The sequence below is a fragment of the Pangasianodon hypophthalmus genome, chromosome 17 (assembly GCF_027358585.1).
Source record: "Pangasianodon hypophthalmus isolate fPanHyp1 chromosome 17, fPanHyp1.pri, whole genome shotgun sequence".
NCBI classification, from domain to species: Eukaryota; Metazoa; Chordata; class Actinopteri; order Siluriformes; family Pangasiidae; genus Pangasianodon; species Pangasianodon hypophthalmus.
In genome coordinates this window covers 597,373-613,791 of record NC_069726.1, presented here as the reverse complement: position 1 = coordinate 613,791, position 16,419 = coordinate 597,373, and the positions used below count along the sequence as shown (strand labels likewise).

The 16,419-nt window shown below is 39.1% G+C and overlaps 1 protein-coding gene across 3 annotated transcripts in view; it reads right to left on the bottom strand.

Moving 5' to 3' along the window:
• The window catches only part of LOC113524172 (homeobox protein cut-like 1), a 35,527-nt gene extending 22,912 nt beyond the window's left edge, over positions 1-12,615 (bottom strand). For 2 of the 3 annotated variants that reach the window (XM_034312547.2, XM_034312548.2), the window contains exons 1-3: positions 12,488-12,615; positions 2,514-2,624; positions 653-700 (exon numbers count right to left, since the gene is read on the bottom strand). In XM_034312547.2, coding sequence (XP_034168438.2) covers positions 653-700; positions 2,514-2,624; positions 12,488-12,562 — 234 coding nt within the window. In that variant the 5' untranslated portion in view covers positions 12,563-12,615. Of the gene's footprint in view, positions 1-652; positions 701-2,513; positions 2,625-12,032; positions 12,175-12,487 lie in introns of those variants that run through there. The other variant, XM_034312549.2, reaches the window with a different exon arrangement.
• Positions 12,616-16,419: the final 3,804 nt, after the last annotated feature.

The following is a 16,419-nucleotide window of genomic DNA, read 5'->3' as shown; positions in this document are numbered from 1 at the left end:
GGCATCAAGATTTTTGTTTTTTTTTACCTCTGGACCAATCAGGATGTGAGTATGGAGGTGAGTGAGGAAAACAAACATGGAGGACTGATGCTGCATTGGACTTCACTCGGAATCGGGAAGTCGGAGCTCGGAATTACATCATCGTTCGACCTCTGTGTGTTTGAGCTACAAAGTGGGGAAAAACTTGGATGCCTCCACGTCCATATTTTGTTTTTAAGCAGCTCATCGTGACGAGTGATGTGTTGATATGACGTCACTCTCTGACCTCAGAGTTTAAAAAACAGTCCCGAGTTCCCGAGCAGGAATTTCCGAGCTGAGGAGGCGTGTTCTTTGTTTTTTCCCCGCTCGGAGGTCGGGAATTACAAGTTACAAACCGTAGTCGAATGCAGCATTAATTCTGTGACATTCTGTTTGTTTTAGTGAGAAAGATTTTTATAAAGTACGTTCTGTTAAAAAAAAACTCCTGAGTCACATGATACACATCTCACACTCAGCACAGAAGATGAAGAAGGAGAAGGAGAAGGACAAGAAGAAGAAGAAGAAGGAGAGGAACAAGAACAACAAGGAGAAGAAAAATGAGAAGTAGGAGAAGAAAAATGAGAAGAAGAAGGAGAAGGAGATGAAGGAGAAGGAGAAGAGCAATGTGTCTTACCTCAGACTGGAAGCCCTTTAACAGTGGAGTGATGTGTTCGTGTAAATCCTGCAACACACACACACACACACACACACACAAAACCCACCACAATGATGAGTCTGGGATGTTAAACCTGTAATGAAGTGTGTGACACGCAGATGCTGCACCAGATTTAATAACCTGATTTAACACTAACTTATTCACACACCCTGATTGGTGATTTTCTCTGACAGCCAATCAAATCCCCCGATACAGTGATGTCACTAAATATGTGCCAATGGTGAATAATCATCCTGATGTTGTATGTTGTGCTGCTCAGACACTCCTGTGTCCCTCTTTTCCAGGATTCTGTGTAACTTTGTGAATTCGGTGTAAATTCCAGGCAATCACGTTAGACAACTGCGAAACGCCTGCGTACTAGGACCTTTTCTTTTTTTAGTACAAAATACATTCAAAAGCAGATCTCATGGTCTGTGATAAACAGGAAATTATTTTGATGTGAAATGTTTCTAGTGGGAGGAAAAATACGGGCACACCTCGTCCTCTCTCATCACACACACACACACACACACACACACTCATTAAGGTAAGGTTCCAGGCTGCTCTGTCAGCAGTAAAGTTTCCACCCGCGATGTTTTCATGGATCTCGGCGCTCACACCGCGGGAGTAACGGCTTATTGAGCTCAGACATAAATTCAGAGCGCTGTAACTGGAACAGGAAGCTGATTTACTGCTGTGGCTCAGACGCAAAAACCCTACGTTTTTTCCATTTATTTACTCGGACGAGGAATTTGCAGGAGGGAGGAGGAGGGGAGGAGAGCAGGAACGCGCAGACGTGATGTGAGAGATAAACAGGTCGCAGGGGAATTACAGGGATTTCACCTCCTGCCTGATGTCACGGCTGACGCATCGATGATGCGAACACTGAACACTCGGCGTGTGTGTGTGTGTGTGTGTGTGTACCAGACTGTGATAAGAACAGAATGTAAATCAGCGAGTCAGATCACATACGAGTTGTTTACGCTCACAGCTGCACTGCAGTGTGCTCTGTTTCAGTAAAACACGGACGATCAGTTAGTAAACACGCGACTAGCGCCGCGAGCGTGTGGACTGGAAATGAGCGGACGTAGCAAGCTAACAAGAAACGTTAGTGTTTATTTCCTAGCATACTTTAGCTCAACAAAGAAGAAATGAATTACAGCAATGAGAAAAAGATTTTTTTTAAACTCATGAATCAAAAATTTCAAAACACAACATGATGTCTTCGATGTGTGAAAGATTTCTAGATTAGCTCACTAGTTACGTTACATATTAGCTAGCCTGCTGCTAATAGTTTACCAAGCATTAGCTAGTTATTACACAGCTAGCAAACTTGCCTACAAGTTTTATGTTCACAATATTTTGGGTTACCTAACGTTAGCTGGCTAATTCGGTTAACGTTTGCTCGCTAGTTAATAAGCAGCTTCATTAGATGTGTAAAAAAAAAAAAAAAAAACTCAGCAGTGACGCAACCATTTTGTGCGTTAAACTGTTAAAACAGAGCAAAGTGGATAAATTCTTAGCAAAATGTTAGTTAGCATACTAGTGAATTCAGCTAGTAATAATAATTACATGCTAAAACATTTAGCCTTAAATTGTCTTTTTTACGCTAGTTCAAATTACACAAAATATCTCTCTCTGTCTCCCCCTCTCTCTCTCTTTCTCCCTCTTTCTCTCTTTCTGTCCCTCTGTCTCTCTCTCTCTTCCCTCTTTCTCTCTTTCTGTCCCCCCTTTCTCTCTATCCCCCCTCTATATCCCCCTCTTTCTCTCTCTTTCTGTCTCCCTCTTTCTCTTTCTATCTCTCTCTCCCCCTCTCTCTCTCTCTCTCTCTCTCTCTCACCTCTGGAGTGTGTTTCTTGAGCTCGTCGCTCTGGTCGTTGAGTTTTTTTCGTGTTTGTTCGTTCTCATGCTGTGTGCTGGCGAGAGTGCTGGCGGCGACGTCCAGGTCTTTCTGTAGAACACACAGACACATACACACAGACACACACACAGACACACACACACACACACACACACACAGGTTACACCTGCTGATCGTGACTCAGATAAGATGCTAAACTGGAGGCTTGAGCTTCTGTCACCAAGCGGATTTATAATAAATTTATAAAATACTGAATGCAGATCAGAGACTTTCCTGATCTGACTAGGTTAAATTCAAGGTTAAGTTCACTCTCTCTCACACACACACACACACACACACACACACACTCATAGCCAAATCTTTGCTAAGTGTGTGTGTATGTGTATGATTAACATCTCAAACAAAGTGGGTCTGATGTAAACACAGACATTATTAATCACACACGCTGATAAAGAACTTAATGACACACTGGAGTAAAAATAAATCAACACACACACACACACACACACACACTTCGGAATAAACTTATTCATGCCAATAAACAAAAACCAGATGCATGAGTTTCTCCAGACATCTTAAACGATTAATGCGGCTTTGTGAAAATAAAAGTGTTGCAGAAAGTCAGACTGAGGTGTTTCAGTGGAAATCTTTAGACATTCCGAAGGAAACGGTCAGATTTACGCTGCTATACATTCGCACAAATACAGCTGGACACTATGGCCACTGTATGGGTTGTTGGCGTACCGTGTTACCTGCGTTACCATGTGACCTGCGAGCCGGTGTGTGTTTGCAGAGGACAGGAGAAGCTTCATGAGCTTAACACTCTGCGTCTCATCGTATGGCATGAAAAGCACAAACTTAACACGCTACGCTCAACATGTTACAAAACAATTAACTTTCATATCGATCGTATTTAAAGAGGTAAAGGTGCTGAAGACACGCTAATGCAGAAAATAACACACACACACACACACACACGTAGCGTTGGAGTGAGTCACGGAGCTGAGGATAAACCGCACACACACACACACACACACGCTGGGTTGAATTTAATATCTGGAGCTGTGCGATGGAGAACTGCACAACAATACAATAGCAATAAAGTTATTTATATTCGTATTGTTCTTTTTTATTATTATTATTATTATTATTGTTATTATTATTATTTTCATTTTTTTGTCCATTAGGAAAAGATTCCTGAAGGTTTCCGTTAGAGATTTTATTCCATTAATAAAACTGCAGAAGGAATAAAAATCAGACTCACTCAGGAGGCTTTTGATAACTAATTCAACTAAAAAAAATGTCCTTGATAGGGTGGAGGTCACACACACACACACACACACACACACGCACACACACGCACACACACACACTTCCCTCCAACATGGACCTTCACACACATAATTAAACACATATTTACACTGTGTATTTACACACTCCTGAAGGACACAAACACTGAAAATCTCTCAACCCCTTTCTCTCATTAGAGCAGACGCTCAGTGTGTGAAACTAGCGTCTTTAGCTTAGCCCTGGAGCTACAATGCTAATGTAGCTATCGAGTTAATGGAACTGTGTGACACCCAAAATGTTTCGTTTAAGGGATGAAGGATTGCTTGATAACTGCAAGAAGCCAAATATAAACACACACACACACACACACACACACACACACACACAGAGTGGAGGAAGAGAGAAACGCAGAGTCGGCAAAACATTACTGCAACTGCTGAGAGGAAATATGTGAAATGTCTCACACACGCACACACACACACACACACACACACACACACACACCCTCATTGACCTCATACACTCACTGTTCCTGCAACAATGACAACAAAAAACACAAAAATAACAATATAAACAATAACAGTAAGATGAGTAATAACAGTAATATGAATGATACCTGTAATTCCTGTAATCTGAGTAATAATAACATTAATATGAATATTAATGACAGTAATATGAATATTAATAACAATAATATGAATAATAATAAGAGTAATGTGAATATTAATAACAGCAATATGAATATTAATAACAATAATATGAACAATAATAACAGTAATATGAATATTAATAACAATAATATGAATAATAACAACAGTAATGTGAATATTAATAACAGTAATATGAGTAATAATAACAATAATATGAATATTAATAACAATAATATGAATATTAATAACAGTAATGTGAATAATAATAACAGTAATATGAATATTAATGACAGTAATATGAACAATAATAACAGTAATGTGAATATTAATAACAGTAATATGAATATTAATAAGAGTAATGTGAATATTAATAACAGTTATGTGAATATTAATAACAGTAATGTGAATAATAATAACAGTAATGTGAATATTAATAACAGTAATATGAATATTAATAAGAGTAATGTGAATATTAATAAGAGTAATGTGAATATTAATAACAGTTATGTGAATATTAATAAGAGTAATGTGAATATTAATAACAGTTATGTGAATAATAATAACAGTTATGTGAATATTAATAACAGTAATATGAATATTAATAAGAGTAATATGAATATTAATAAGAGTAATGTGAATATTAATAACAGTAATATGAATATTAATAAGAGTAATGTGAATATTAATAACAGTTATGTGAATATTAATAACAGTTATGTGAATATTAATAAGAGTAATGTGAATATTAATAACAGTTATGTGAATATTAATAACAGTAATGTGAATATTAATAACAGTAATATGAATATTAATAAGAGTAATATGAATATTAATAAGAGTAATGTGAATATTAATAACAGTAATATGAATATTAATAAGAGTAATGTGAATATTAATAAGAGTAATGTGAATATTAATAACAGTTATGTGAATATTAATAAGAGTAATATGAATATTAATAACAGTTATGTGAATATTAATAAGAGTAATGTGAATATTAATAACAGTAATATGAATATTAATAAGAGTAATATGAATATTAATAAGAGTAATGTGAATATTAATAACAGTTATGTGAATATTAATAACAGTAATATGAATATTAATAAGAGTAATGTGAATATTAATAACAGTAATATGAATATTAATAAGAGTAATGTGAATATTAATAACAGTAATGTGAATATTAATAAGAGTAATGTGAATATTAATAACAGTTATGTGAATATTAATAACAGTTATGTGAATATTAATAAGAGTTATGTGAATATTAATAACAGTAATATGAATATTAATAAGAGTAATGTGAATATTAATAACAGTAATATGAATATTAATAAGAGTAATGTGAATATTAATAACAGTTATGTGAATATTAATAACAGTTATGTGAATATTAATAAGAGTTATGTGAATATTAATAACAGTAATATGAATATTAATAAGAGTAATGTGAATATTAATAACAGTAATATAAAATAGTTGGCTTCAGTTTTGCTTCAGTGAGTGAAATGCAGCTCAGCTGATTGACTCGGCCGTTGCAGAACATTCCACATCTGTGCATTAATAAAAGTTCTGTGTCGCTTTAGAAGCGCTCTTCAGGTCGTTGTCTATCTGCAGTGTGAAGCTCCATCCAGTGAGTGCTGAAGCATGTGAGCAGATATCATCGTACACTTCAGAACTCATCCTGCTGCTCTTCTCAGCCGTCACATCATCAATAAACACAGAGACCAGCTCCCCCGGCAGCCGCCCACGGCCACGCCCACAGCCACGCCCACACCGGGAGATGAGGTGGTACGCTTCAGATCATGAGCAGCTCCTTCCTTCTCCATGCTCTTCTCTTCCCATCATTCTGCTACAAGTTCATCTTCATCTCATCTGTCCAGAAGATGCTGTTCCAGAACTTTATGGGATTTTTTTTTTTTAGATGTGAACTCTAAACTCTACTCTGGTTTCTGGTTTCCTGTTTCTGAGTCGTACTAATGGTGAACATCTCACCGTAAACCCTCTGTATTTACTCTGGTGAAGTCTTCTCTTGATTGTTGACTTTGACACAGATACGCCAACCTCCTGGAGGATGTTCTTCATCTGGCCAACTGTTGTGAAAGGGTTTTTCTTCACCAGGCAAAGAGCTCTTCTGTCATCCACCACAGCTGTTTTCCGTGGTCTTCTGGGCCTTTTGGTGTTTCTGAGCTCACCAGTGCATTCTTTCTTTTTAAGAACATACCAAATAGTTGATAGTCTTTGGACTTCATATTGAAATGGTATTGAAGGTTCTAAACATATTGAAGGTTCTAAATCTAACACTTTAATCAACTCTAGACCTTTCATCTGCTTACCTGGAAGCAGTAATAAAGAGGTAATAACACATACCTGGACATTTGGTCCCTTAACAAGAGGAGGAGCCACATATAAACAGTGCTGTAATTCCTACAGCTCAGCGTGTGTTTTATTTAATCAGAGTCGAAATCAGGAACAGAAAATTACAGAACAAGGCACTTGTGGAAACATGACCCAGAAACAAAACTCTCAGATATACAGACATAAAGATAAGATGATGAGATGATAAGAAGATAAGGCTTCGCAAAGATGACGGCATGAATGAAACGAATGAAAAAAAAAAAAAATCAAGAACTAACACAAAACAGGTGAACACAATCAGATAACAAATCAACAGAAGACGATTAGCACACTGTACATGGACAAAACATGAGCTTTAGTCTCTGACTGAACATCTACAAAGTGAACAAAGAGGCAGGAGTGTGTTATAAAGTACAAACCGCATGTACACACACACACACACACACACACACACACACTCTGACACAGCACCTGGACATCGTCATGTCTCTAATAATCTCTGTTTCAGACAAAAGTGAAAAGTTCAGCCAGAGTTTCACAAACTCTCTCTCTCACACACACACACACTCTGGAGTGAGACTCACTTAACAGAACACATGGTTTGGGACGGAGCCATTAGTCCACTAGCTCATCAACTAATTAGCAATTAGCGGTAAAGGTTAGCACGCTCCGTAATTCAGCGATCAGATACAACATGATGGAACACAGAGAGAGACGCCCTAATTACACTTTCCTGTTCTTAATACAGCACAATTACAAAAGTCCTGACTGTCGTCTGATACCTCACGCTGATCCGATATTCATGTCGTCATGGTAACCAAGTGTGTGAATGTCTGTTGCAGAGTTACGGGAAAACGTGAAGCTGTAGGACCGTCTGTCTCTCTCTCCTTCTCTGTCTGTCTCTCTCTCTTTCTCTGTATGTCTCTCCCTCTCTCCCCCCGTCTGTCTCTCCTTCTCTCTCTCTGTCTCTCTCCTTCTCTCCCCTGTCTGTCTCTCCTTCTCTGTCTGTCTCCCCCTCTCTGTCTCTCTCTCTTTCCCTCTCTGTATGTCTCTCCCCCGTCTCTCTCTCCTTCTGTCTCTTTCTCTCTATCTCTCTGTCTCTCCTTCTCTTTCTGTCTGAATCTGTCTCTCTCTCTCCCTCTCCCCTTCTTTTTCTGTCTGAATCTGTCTCTCTCTCTCTCTCTCTCTCTCTCTCTCCGTCTCTCTGAGTGTTTCCAGATGTGTGAGAATAAATCGGTGCTGTGGGATGTCTGTCTGTCTGACAGGGTAACGACACGCCGCAGAGTGTTAACACACACGTGTACGGGTCGGACTGAGAACATGCTGAGGAAAGTTTATTCAGAAATCTTTCACTTACAGACTGAAGGCGTGTACAGACACACGCACACACACGCACACACACACACACACACACACACACACACACACACACTGCAACCAGAGAGAGAGAGAGAGAGAGAGAGAGAGAGACGGGTAATTCCACACGTCCCCTCCTCCAGATGCACTTGAAATGGACAGTTAATTATGCAGCTGCAATCTGCATTATCACTAAACTGCGCGTGTGTGTGTGTGTGTGTATGTGTGTGTGTCTATGTGTGTGTGTCTGTATGTGTGTGTGTGTGTGTGTGTTTTCAGCCTGTAAGTGAGCGAGTGTCCTCATTTCCAAAGTGTCTCTCCCTTTCACTAACAAGCAGGACATAAAACACACCACACATTATCGTTATTATTATTAACATTATTATTATTATTATTAAGTTTTAAGTGTTAAGTTGAATCAAAGCCACTGATTGGTCAGCTAAAGTTTGAAGTTTCACACTTTAATCTGAAGTAGTAGTCTGTCTGTCTGTATGTATGTGTATGTGTGTGTGTGTGTGTGTGTGTGTGTGTGTGTGTGTGTGGATACACAGAGACACCTTTATCCTGTTCGTCTTTTAAGTCTGCATTAAAGCAGCAGCAGCAAACCACACACACACACACACACACACACACACACACAGAACTCAGCAAATTTAATTCCCAGGTGTGTGTTAATGATCAGTTATATGATACACCTCCATACTTAGCACACATTACATTATTATTATTATTATTATTATTAAACACACTTCTATATATATCCTCACTCCCCCTGTGTGCTAATCAGGTGTAGGCTCCCCAGGTACGGCACACGTCCTAACGGAACACACCTTATCCTGCTGCCCACCAGAAATGTCGCGCTTTATCATATCAGCGATTACTGTGTGTGTGTGTGTGTGTGTGTGTGTTTACAATAAAAATAAAGGAGTCGAACTTCAGGTCCGAACAAGACGAGCGACTTTATATCTAGATGAGGGACAGAAGCACTTGCGTCACACTCTAATCTCTGTCGTGGTGTACGTACACACACACCTATACACCTACACACACACACACACACACACACACACACACACACACTGGTAAATGTTATGGAGGTGAATTAAACAAATATAGTCATCAGTCCATTCTGGGCATGCCCCAAATCTCTCTCTCTCTCACACACACACACACACACCAAGCTGCAGTAAATGAAATAAAATCACACAGACCACCATGAGAGCGAGTGAAATGAAACACAGCCCTAAAATAAGGCTCACTTCATCGCAGCACACGCCTCTGTGACGCTCTGACCGCATGAGAAGAAGGGGGCGATGTGGGTGGTCTCATAAAGCGCATTCCAGACTCCTCTAATCCCACATAATTACAGCGAGACGGAAACACAGACGCCTGAACCGAAGGGTCCCTCAGTGGAGGGAGCGAGTGATGAACAACGGAGGGATCGGAACACGCTTTGTTCTGGTTTAACGTTACACACGCACGCGTTACAACGCAAACACTGTGACATCACACACGCCTAGACAACGTAAAGTAAGTTCTCTCTCTGAAGGTTCTACGTCAGACGTTCCCAAACTAGAGGCTGCTTCAGTTACACGTGGGCTCACGAGAGAAACTCACAGTTTCATTCCTTTATTTTATAAATTGATATCAGAAATATTGAAGATGGATTTTGTGTGCATGTATACGTGTTATTTTTGTCGTTTTCACTCTCCTGACTCGCTGCATTAGTGTAGCTCAGCAATAAAAACAGACAAATCTCACACTTACGCACTGTTCTAGAGCGTTACTGAGCACTAACACTAACCAGGTTACTCTTAGTGTTTGAATTTTAAAATCCTCTCATGAAAGCTCTGCTCTGTGCACCAGCCTTCTGGATTTTCTAGATTTGTAGTAAATACTTTTGAACGTGAGGTCGGAGTTTTAGACTGGAGACGAAGCTCATGACGACCATCACGACGACGGCGTAAAGTCTTCAGAGAGACACAGAACTCGTCAGTGCGTTTAATGTCGCTGTGCATGAAACCATTTTACAGTTCGACTCGGAAACCTGCTGGACAGGAATGAGTCAGCTCTGACGTGTCGTCTAGCGAACGTCGCTTTTAAACCTTACAGATTTACATAAGATACACTCGCGTTACCACTGTTACTGACATCATAAACTGTTCACATGTTACAGTAGTCCTGTATTATACATCTGGAATTAAATACAAATGTTGAGTGCGTAAGGTTTGGGATTGCAGAAATTATATAAATATATAACGTCCATTTGGGGTCGTTTACACAAATACACTCCTGGACAAAAACAAAAGGGCCAAGCCCAAAACACGAAGCAAATCTGAAGCTTTTAATGGTCTTAAGAACAGATGATTGGTGACTCCTGAGAGCTCCTGTGCCTCCACTCGCCGGTTTCCTTTCGCTGTTTGGGGAAAAGCTAGAAACAGCGAAATTCACTTCTATAGTCTTCTTCTACACAAAATCATGATAATGATTAAAATGTTTGATGTAAAAATTCACACTAACACACGTCTGGGTGTACAAACTTTTCCAATAATATGTTCTGGGATGTTTTTTCTTAATAGATGAGAGATTATTTGGTTTTCTGATGCACCTGATGCAGCTCATCAAGAGCCATAAGATTTAAACATTTACAGAAATCGAAGGGAAAAGCTCCCAAACTGAGCTCCTTCATCTATCTGTTTCATTCTCGCTCATTTCCTGACCAGTGATTTGTTGTTAAGATCATTGAAAGTTTGATATTTTGGGCTTGTCTCATGTTTTTCTTTGGGGGGGGGCAGGAGTGTAGATTGGGAACTGCTGGAGTGTGTGTAAAGACGAAACTGATCGGGTCGATACCTGCCAAACCACACGGATCAGAGAAAGAAGTGAAGAACCCTTAATTATCCAAAAAACTCGTAAAGAACCTTTAAAGAGAGCATCAAGTACAAAAGTCTGGAGTCTGTAACACTTATCCAGTTCTTCGTGTTTTGTCTTTAAGGTTCTTTAACTGTGACTAGAATTCAGTCTCTATCTGTCGTACATCTCTTTATTTTAGTTCCTCACGTACGTGTGTGTGTGTGTGTGTGTGTGTGTGTGTGTGTGTGTGTTAGATATCAGGTTTGTCTGCACTGATTAAAACCACTAATATAAAATAAAACCCTAGATTAGCATGCTAACATGACTAGGTTATGTTTGTAGATAAAAGCTGCTAGCTACGTTACTGAATGATCCTGAGATTAATGCTAATCCTCACACACACACACGCTAACATCAGGGAGTCTCGTAGCTTTTAATATGATAATATAACGAATGAATAGTGTCACAGATGTGGATCAGATCTGAGCTCAGCGCAGCTCCGTGAACTTTTACAAAATTCCAGAGTTAAACATCAGCTTAGTGACAAGAAACGGCGTATTTAATTATTATTTATTATTTACTCAGGCGTGGTGTAAAAGTGCAGCGTCGGCTGGAAGCAGCGTTTCAGAAAATGATCAGCATCTTAACATTCAATAATTAACACCAACTTTACTGTAAAATTAATTATTAATCTATAACGACAGCTACACTGCATTAAGAAAATACACACACACACACACACACAATGCTTGAATTATTAAATGTGTTTTTTAAAAAATAGTAATACTTTAATATGAAAAATAATAACACTATAGACCTGGATAATAATAATAATAAAATGAAATATATTTCTCACACCCAAACTTAACAGTGTCATATCAAAAAATCTGCATAAACTACATAAACAGTAAACAAGTAAACAATTTAATATTCAAATGTCAACAAAGAAATATAATAAACTATTTTTAAAATGCTGAAATTCACTCACAGTTTAAACAGTGACGTCTTTAAGAGGTTTCTAACAACAGCTCCAAATTCACCTCCATCATGAGCCCGTGTGTGTGTGTGTGTGTGTGTGTGTGTGTGTGAGAGAGAGACAGAGAGTGTGTGTGTGTGTGTGTGTGTGTGTGTGTGTGTGTGTGAGAGAGAGACAGAGAGTGTGTGTGTGTGTGTGTGTGTGTGTGTGTGAGAGAGAGACAGAGAGTGTGTGTGTGTGTGTGTGTGTGTGTGAGAGAGAGAGAGAGACAGTGTGTGTGTGTGTGTGTGTGTGTAAAGTTCAACCAGCTCATTTATAAAGTTAACACACACACACACACACACACAGACAGGAGCGCACCGCGTGGTTCCTCTTAACACAACAATATTAATAAGCAAATAAACGAACACACAAACAAACAAACAAACAAATAAACAAAGAGTGGAGTGAAGCTCGCGCGCACTCACCTGCAGCTGCTGAAGATCAAAGCGCTTCCACCGCTGACACATCGATCCAGCGCGCGCCGCCGCCGCCGCCGCCATCTTCCCTCATAATGAACCCAATGAGAGAGAGAGAGAGAGAGAGAGAGAGAGAGAGATGGAGTGATTCGGGGTGAAAAGTGGGAAGGAGCGCGCGCAAAAACACGGAGCGGAGCAGGAGAGCAGGAAGCGCGAGCGACACATCCCTTATAATAAATACATTCTCAATAAATGTTTAATTGATTACAGCTGTAGAGTGTTCCTGTCCTCACAGCTTATATCTTATTTATTCAAATATTAGACGCTTTTAATAATTATGAATGAGAAAGCATCAATAATTGCTGGGTTTTTAGTTGTTGGAATGAGGGAGGAGCGCCACCTAGCGGTCCAAACACACACCTACACCATACAGGTTAATTACAGACCACTAATAAACACTGCGTGTGTGTGTGTGTGTGTGTGTGTGTGTGTGTGTGAGAGAGAGAGAGAGAGAGAGAGAGAGAGTTTGAACACCTTGAAGGGAAGATGAAATATTAGCATTAGCTAATAATACTTACATTATTGTGATTAAGATGATGGATCAGTTATGACTCACCGCTTTAAACTCTTTTCCTGATAAGAGTATAGTTAATATACTTACACAAGTTATACAAGTACAATTTAACATCTTATATAATTAATAATATTAATAATAATAATAATTAATAACGCCTCACTCTCCACTCTGAGCGCCATCTTAAACTTTTCCGGCATGAAAAAGGGGGCGTGTCCACGACCAATATGGGCGGGTCAGACTGCGCATGCTCCAATTTTCACCTGCCGCTTAAACTGAATCAAAATGGCGACTTTCAAATTCGATCAAAAATAGCGCCATGTTGTCCACACACACACACACACACACACACACACACAATGCTGAGTGATGAAGCAGCATTACCGTTAAAGCTTTAAAGCTTATATTGATCATTGATTATTTTCCTATAACAACACGTCCCCAAGTATTGTTTCTGAAATAATATAATACATTTATAGTTACATTTAACATTGTGGAGCGTCCATGAAGCGAGTTAGTTCCTGTTGTCGCTTACATTATAGCAGCTATAAACAGTCGTTCCCTCACCAGCTTCTCTTTATTCTCTCTCTTCAACTTAATAAGACAAACAAAAAAAAACCGCAGCTTGTTACGCTTGTTACGCTTGTTACCGAGAAACTGCAAAGCAGCGTAAACTCCTCTGTCCTGAAGATGTTGGAGAACTTACGCTGACACTGGAGACTCCTTCCATTAATAAATAAACATAATCTTACAGTAAACATCACCATGTCGACACACGTTTTTAAGCTGTTACTCAGCAGCATGGTGGTGTAATAATATTCTAATGATATACAGTAGGATTATCACAAGACTGTAGTGTGTGTGTGTGTGTGTGTGTGTCTGTGCCTAATTTGACAAAATATTACAACTCATATATAAACTCTCAGACAGTTAGAACTTACACCTGCACACCTGTTAGTATTTATTACATGTTTAAAGGGTTGAGCTTTGGAGTGAACTGCGCCATCTACAGGCCAACGAGCATAGTGCAGGGTGATAATATATCCAAAATAACAACAATTTATTTTCATATCAGTTATATAATATTATATAATGAATGTAGATGTTTCTTTGAGTGTCATTTACTGTTACTGAGTTCAATAATGGTGTGAATTTGTAATGAACTGCAGACTAGAGTCTACTTAATTCTATCTTATTAGCAAATAATATAAGCAAAACATTCTACTACACCTGTAATCATCATTTGTAATTAGCCCTATATTATATCTGTCTAATAAATGATTTGTTTGTCATGATAAATCACTGTAAAACACTTTAAGTACAGTTTGAATAGAAGATGTTACAAAAAATAAAGCTATTATTAGCATTCAAGTGGAAAGAAGTTATTTCTGAACACTAACGTAGAACACTGAATCAGACAGAATCAGACAGGAGGCTCCTTCACTCCGACTGAGCCGCCTATTGTGTGGTTTCTTTATTTAAACATGTTCTTTTACGCACAAGAGTTCTCTGCTCTGTGTGTGTGCGTGTGTGTGTGTGTGTGTGAGGTAGTTTCCATGTTGGGTGTGTGAACAGCAGGTGGAAGGATTCAAGGTCTGGCTGTTCATTTGAGCGACGACACAAATGTCAGGAATGACAAGTCTTCCTCCAACTGCTCTCACACATGCCAACACTGATCCATCAGATACCTTCAGAGGGACAGGAGGGGTCTAGGGGTCATAAAAACAAGGGAACGAGGGGCAAAAACAAGGGATCTAGGGAGAAATAAAGAACAAGGGAACAAGGAGGAAATGGGGGAATTAGGGAAAACTAAAGAGAACAAGTCTTTTGTTTTACATTCATTATAAAATCATTATAAAATCATGATTGACAAGTTCTGAATGGCGGAGATTATTGTGTGGGGACAGGGCCATGTTGAGGGGCGGGGCCTTGTTGAGGGGCGTGGTCATGTCGAGGGGCGGGTCCTTGTTGAGAGACAAGCCTGTGATGAATATTGATTACAACTTCATTCATATCAAACACACCTAAATATTTGCACCCTCTCATCAGGATTGATATGAATTTTGTGTGAGACTTAAACGTTAAAACATGTTACAAAACCACTTCATATATTTCTCATGGGTTCCTCAAGGGTTCTTCAAAGGTTCCTCAAGGGCTCTTCAGGGTCGCTCTAACAGTTCTACCTTCTTAAACCCTCTAGACCCTTAACATGCTCCACAGAGGTACACACACCAATCACTTTAAGGTGCTATGAAACATTTTTCTGAATTTACTACAACAAAACCTTCTCTAGCTATTCCTCTGCAAAGATTATATTTAAAAAACGAGTGTGTTCCATTCAGAGACTGAAGTGACTGATGCTAAGCTCTTCACACTAACAACTTTAAGATGTTGAAAGGTCAAGCTGTTTAAAGTGCACTTCAGGGTCATTTTTCCAGAACGAGATCAGTGCTCTAGTCTAACTCATGATCTGCAGTTTATCCAGAGTGAACTATCTAACCTCAAGCTAAAAGCTCACCAGATTATACCTGAGATCAGGACCAGATTATAACAGATGGACTCACAGCTGCATGGTGGGAAATGTAATTAACTCGGTGTAAATATCTCGCCTTAATATTACTGAGTGAAGTGTGAACGTGATCCGACTGAAACTCCACCAGCGTTCATGTGGAACTCAGGAACATTTCTGAGAACTCTCTGATTCAGAGTCTCCTGTGTAATGAGTAATGAGTCTGCATTGCTTCTGCACTGATTCTAAATATTTCAGATATTACAGATTCTTTCCTCTAGAAATTAAAAAAATAACTAAAAATTAGCTTAATTCCAAATCTCGCACATTTACTCCAGATATTTTATTAAAGATATTTACCTTCAGCTCTTCAGTATACACATAATGCTTTACCCATTAGTACAGTGATGTGATGACATGTGGACACACACACACACCAACACACACCAACACACACCCCAACACACACACACATCTGACCTTTACTGTTTATATTATGATATAAAAACATGCAAAAATGAATCATTTTGACCCGAGCAGAATATAAAGGGTTAATACATTTCCACTGCAGAAGATAACGATGAGAGAAATGATGTTAAATCTCTTTATCCTAATAATACACACACACACACACACACACACACACACAGCTTGTTTGGACAATGACATGTGTTCTTAGAACAACACACACACACACACACACACACCCACCCACACACACACACACTGTTCTTAAGATAGCAGGACTTCACACCAAGCATCTGTCCTTTACAATAGCAGGGGGCTGTGGTTTGGGGCAGGGGGTATGTGGGGGTATTTGTGGTGTGGTGGGGGGGTCAGCGTTCATTCTCTATAAGG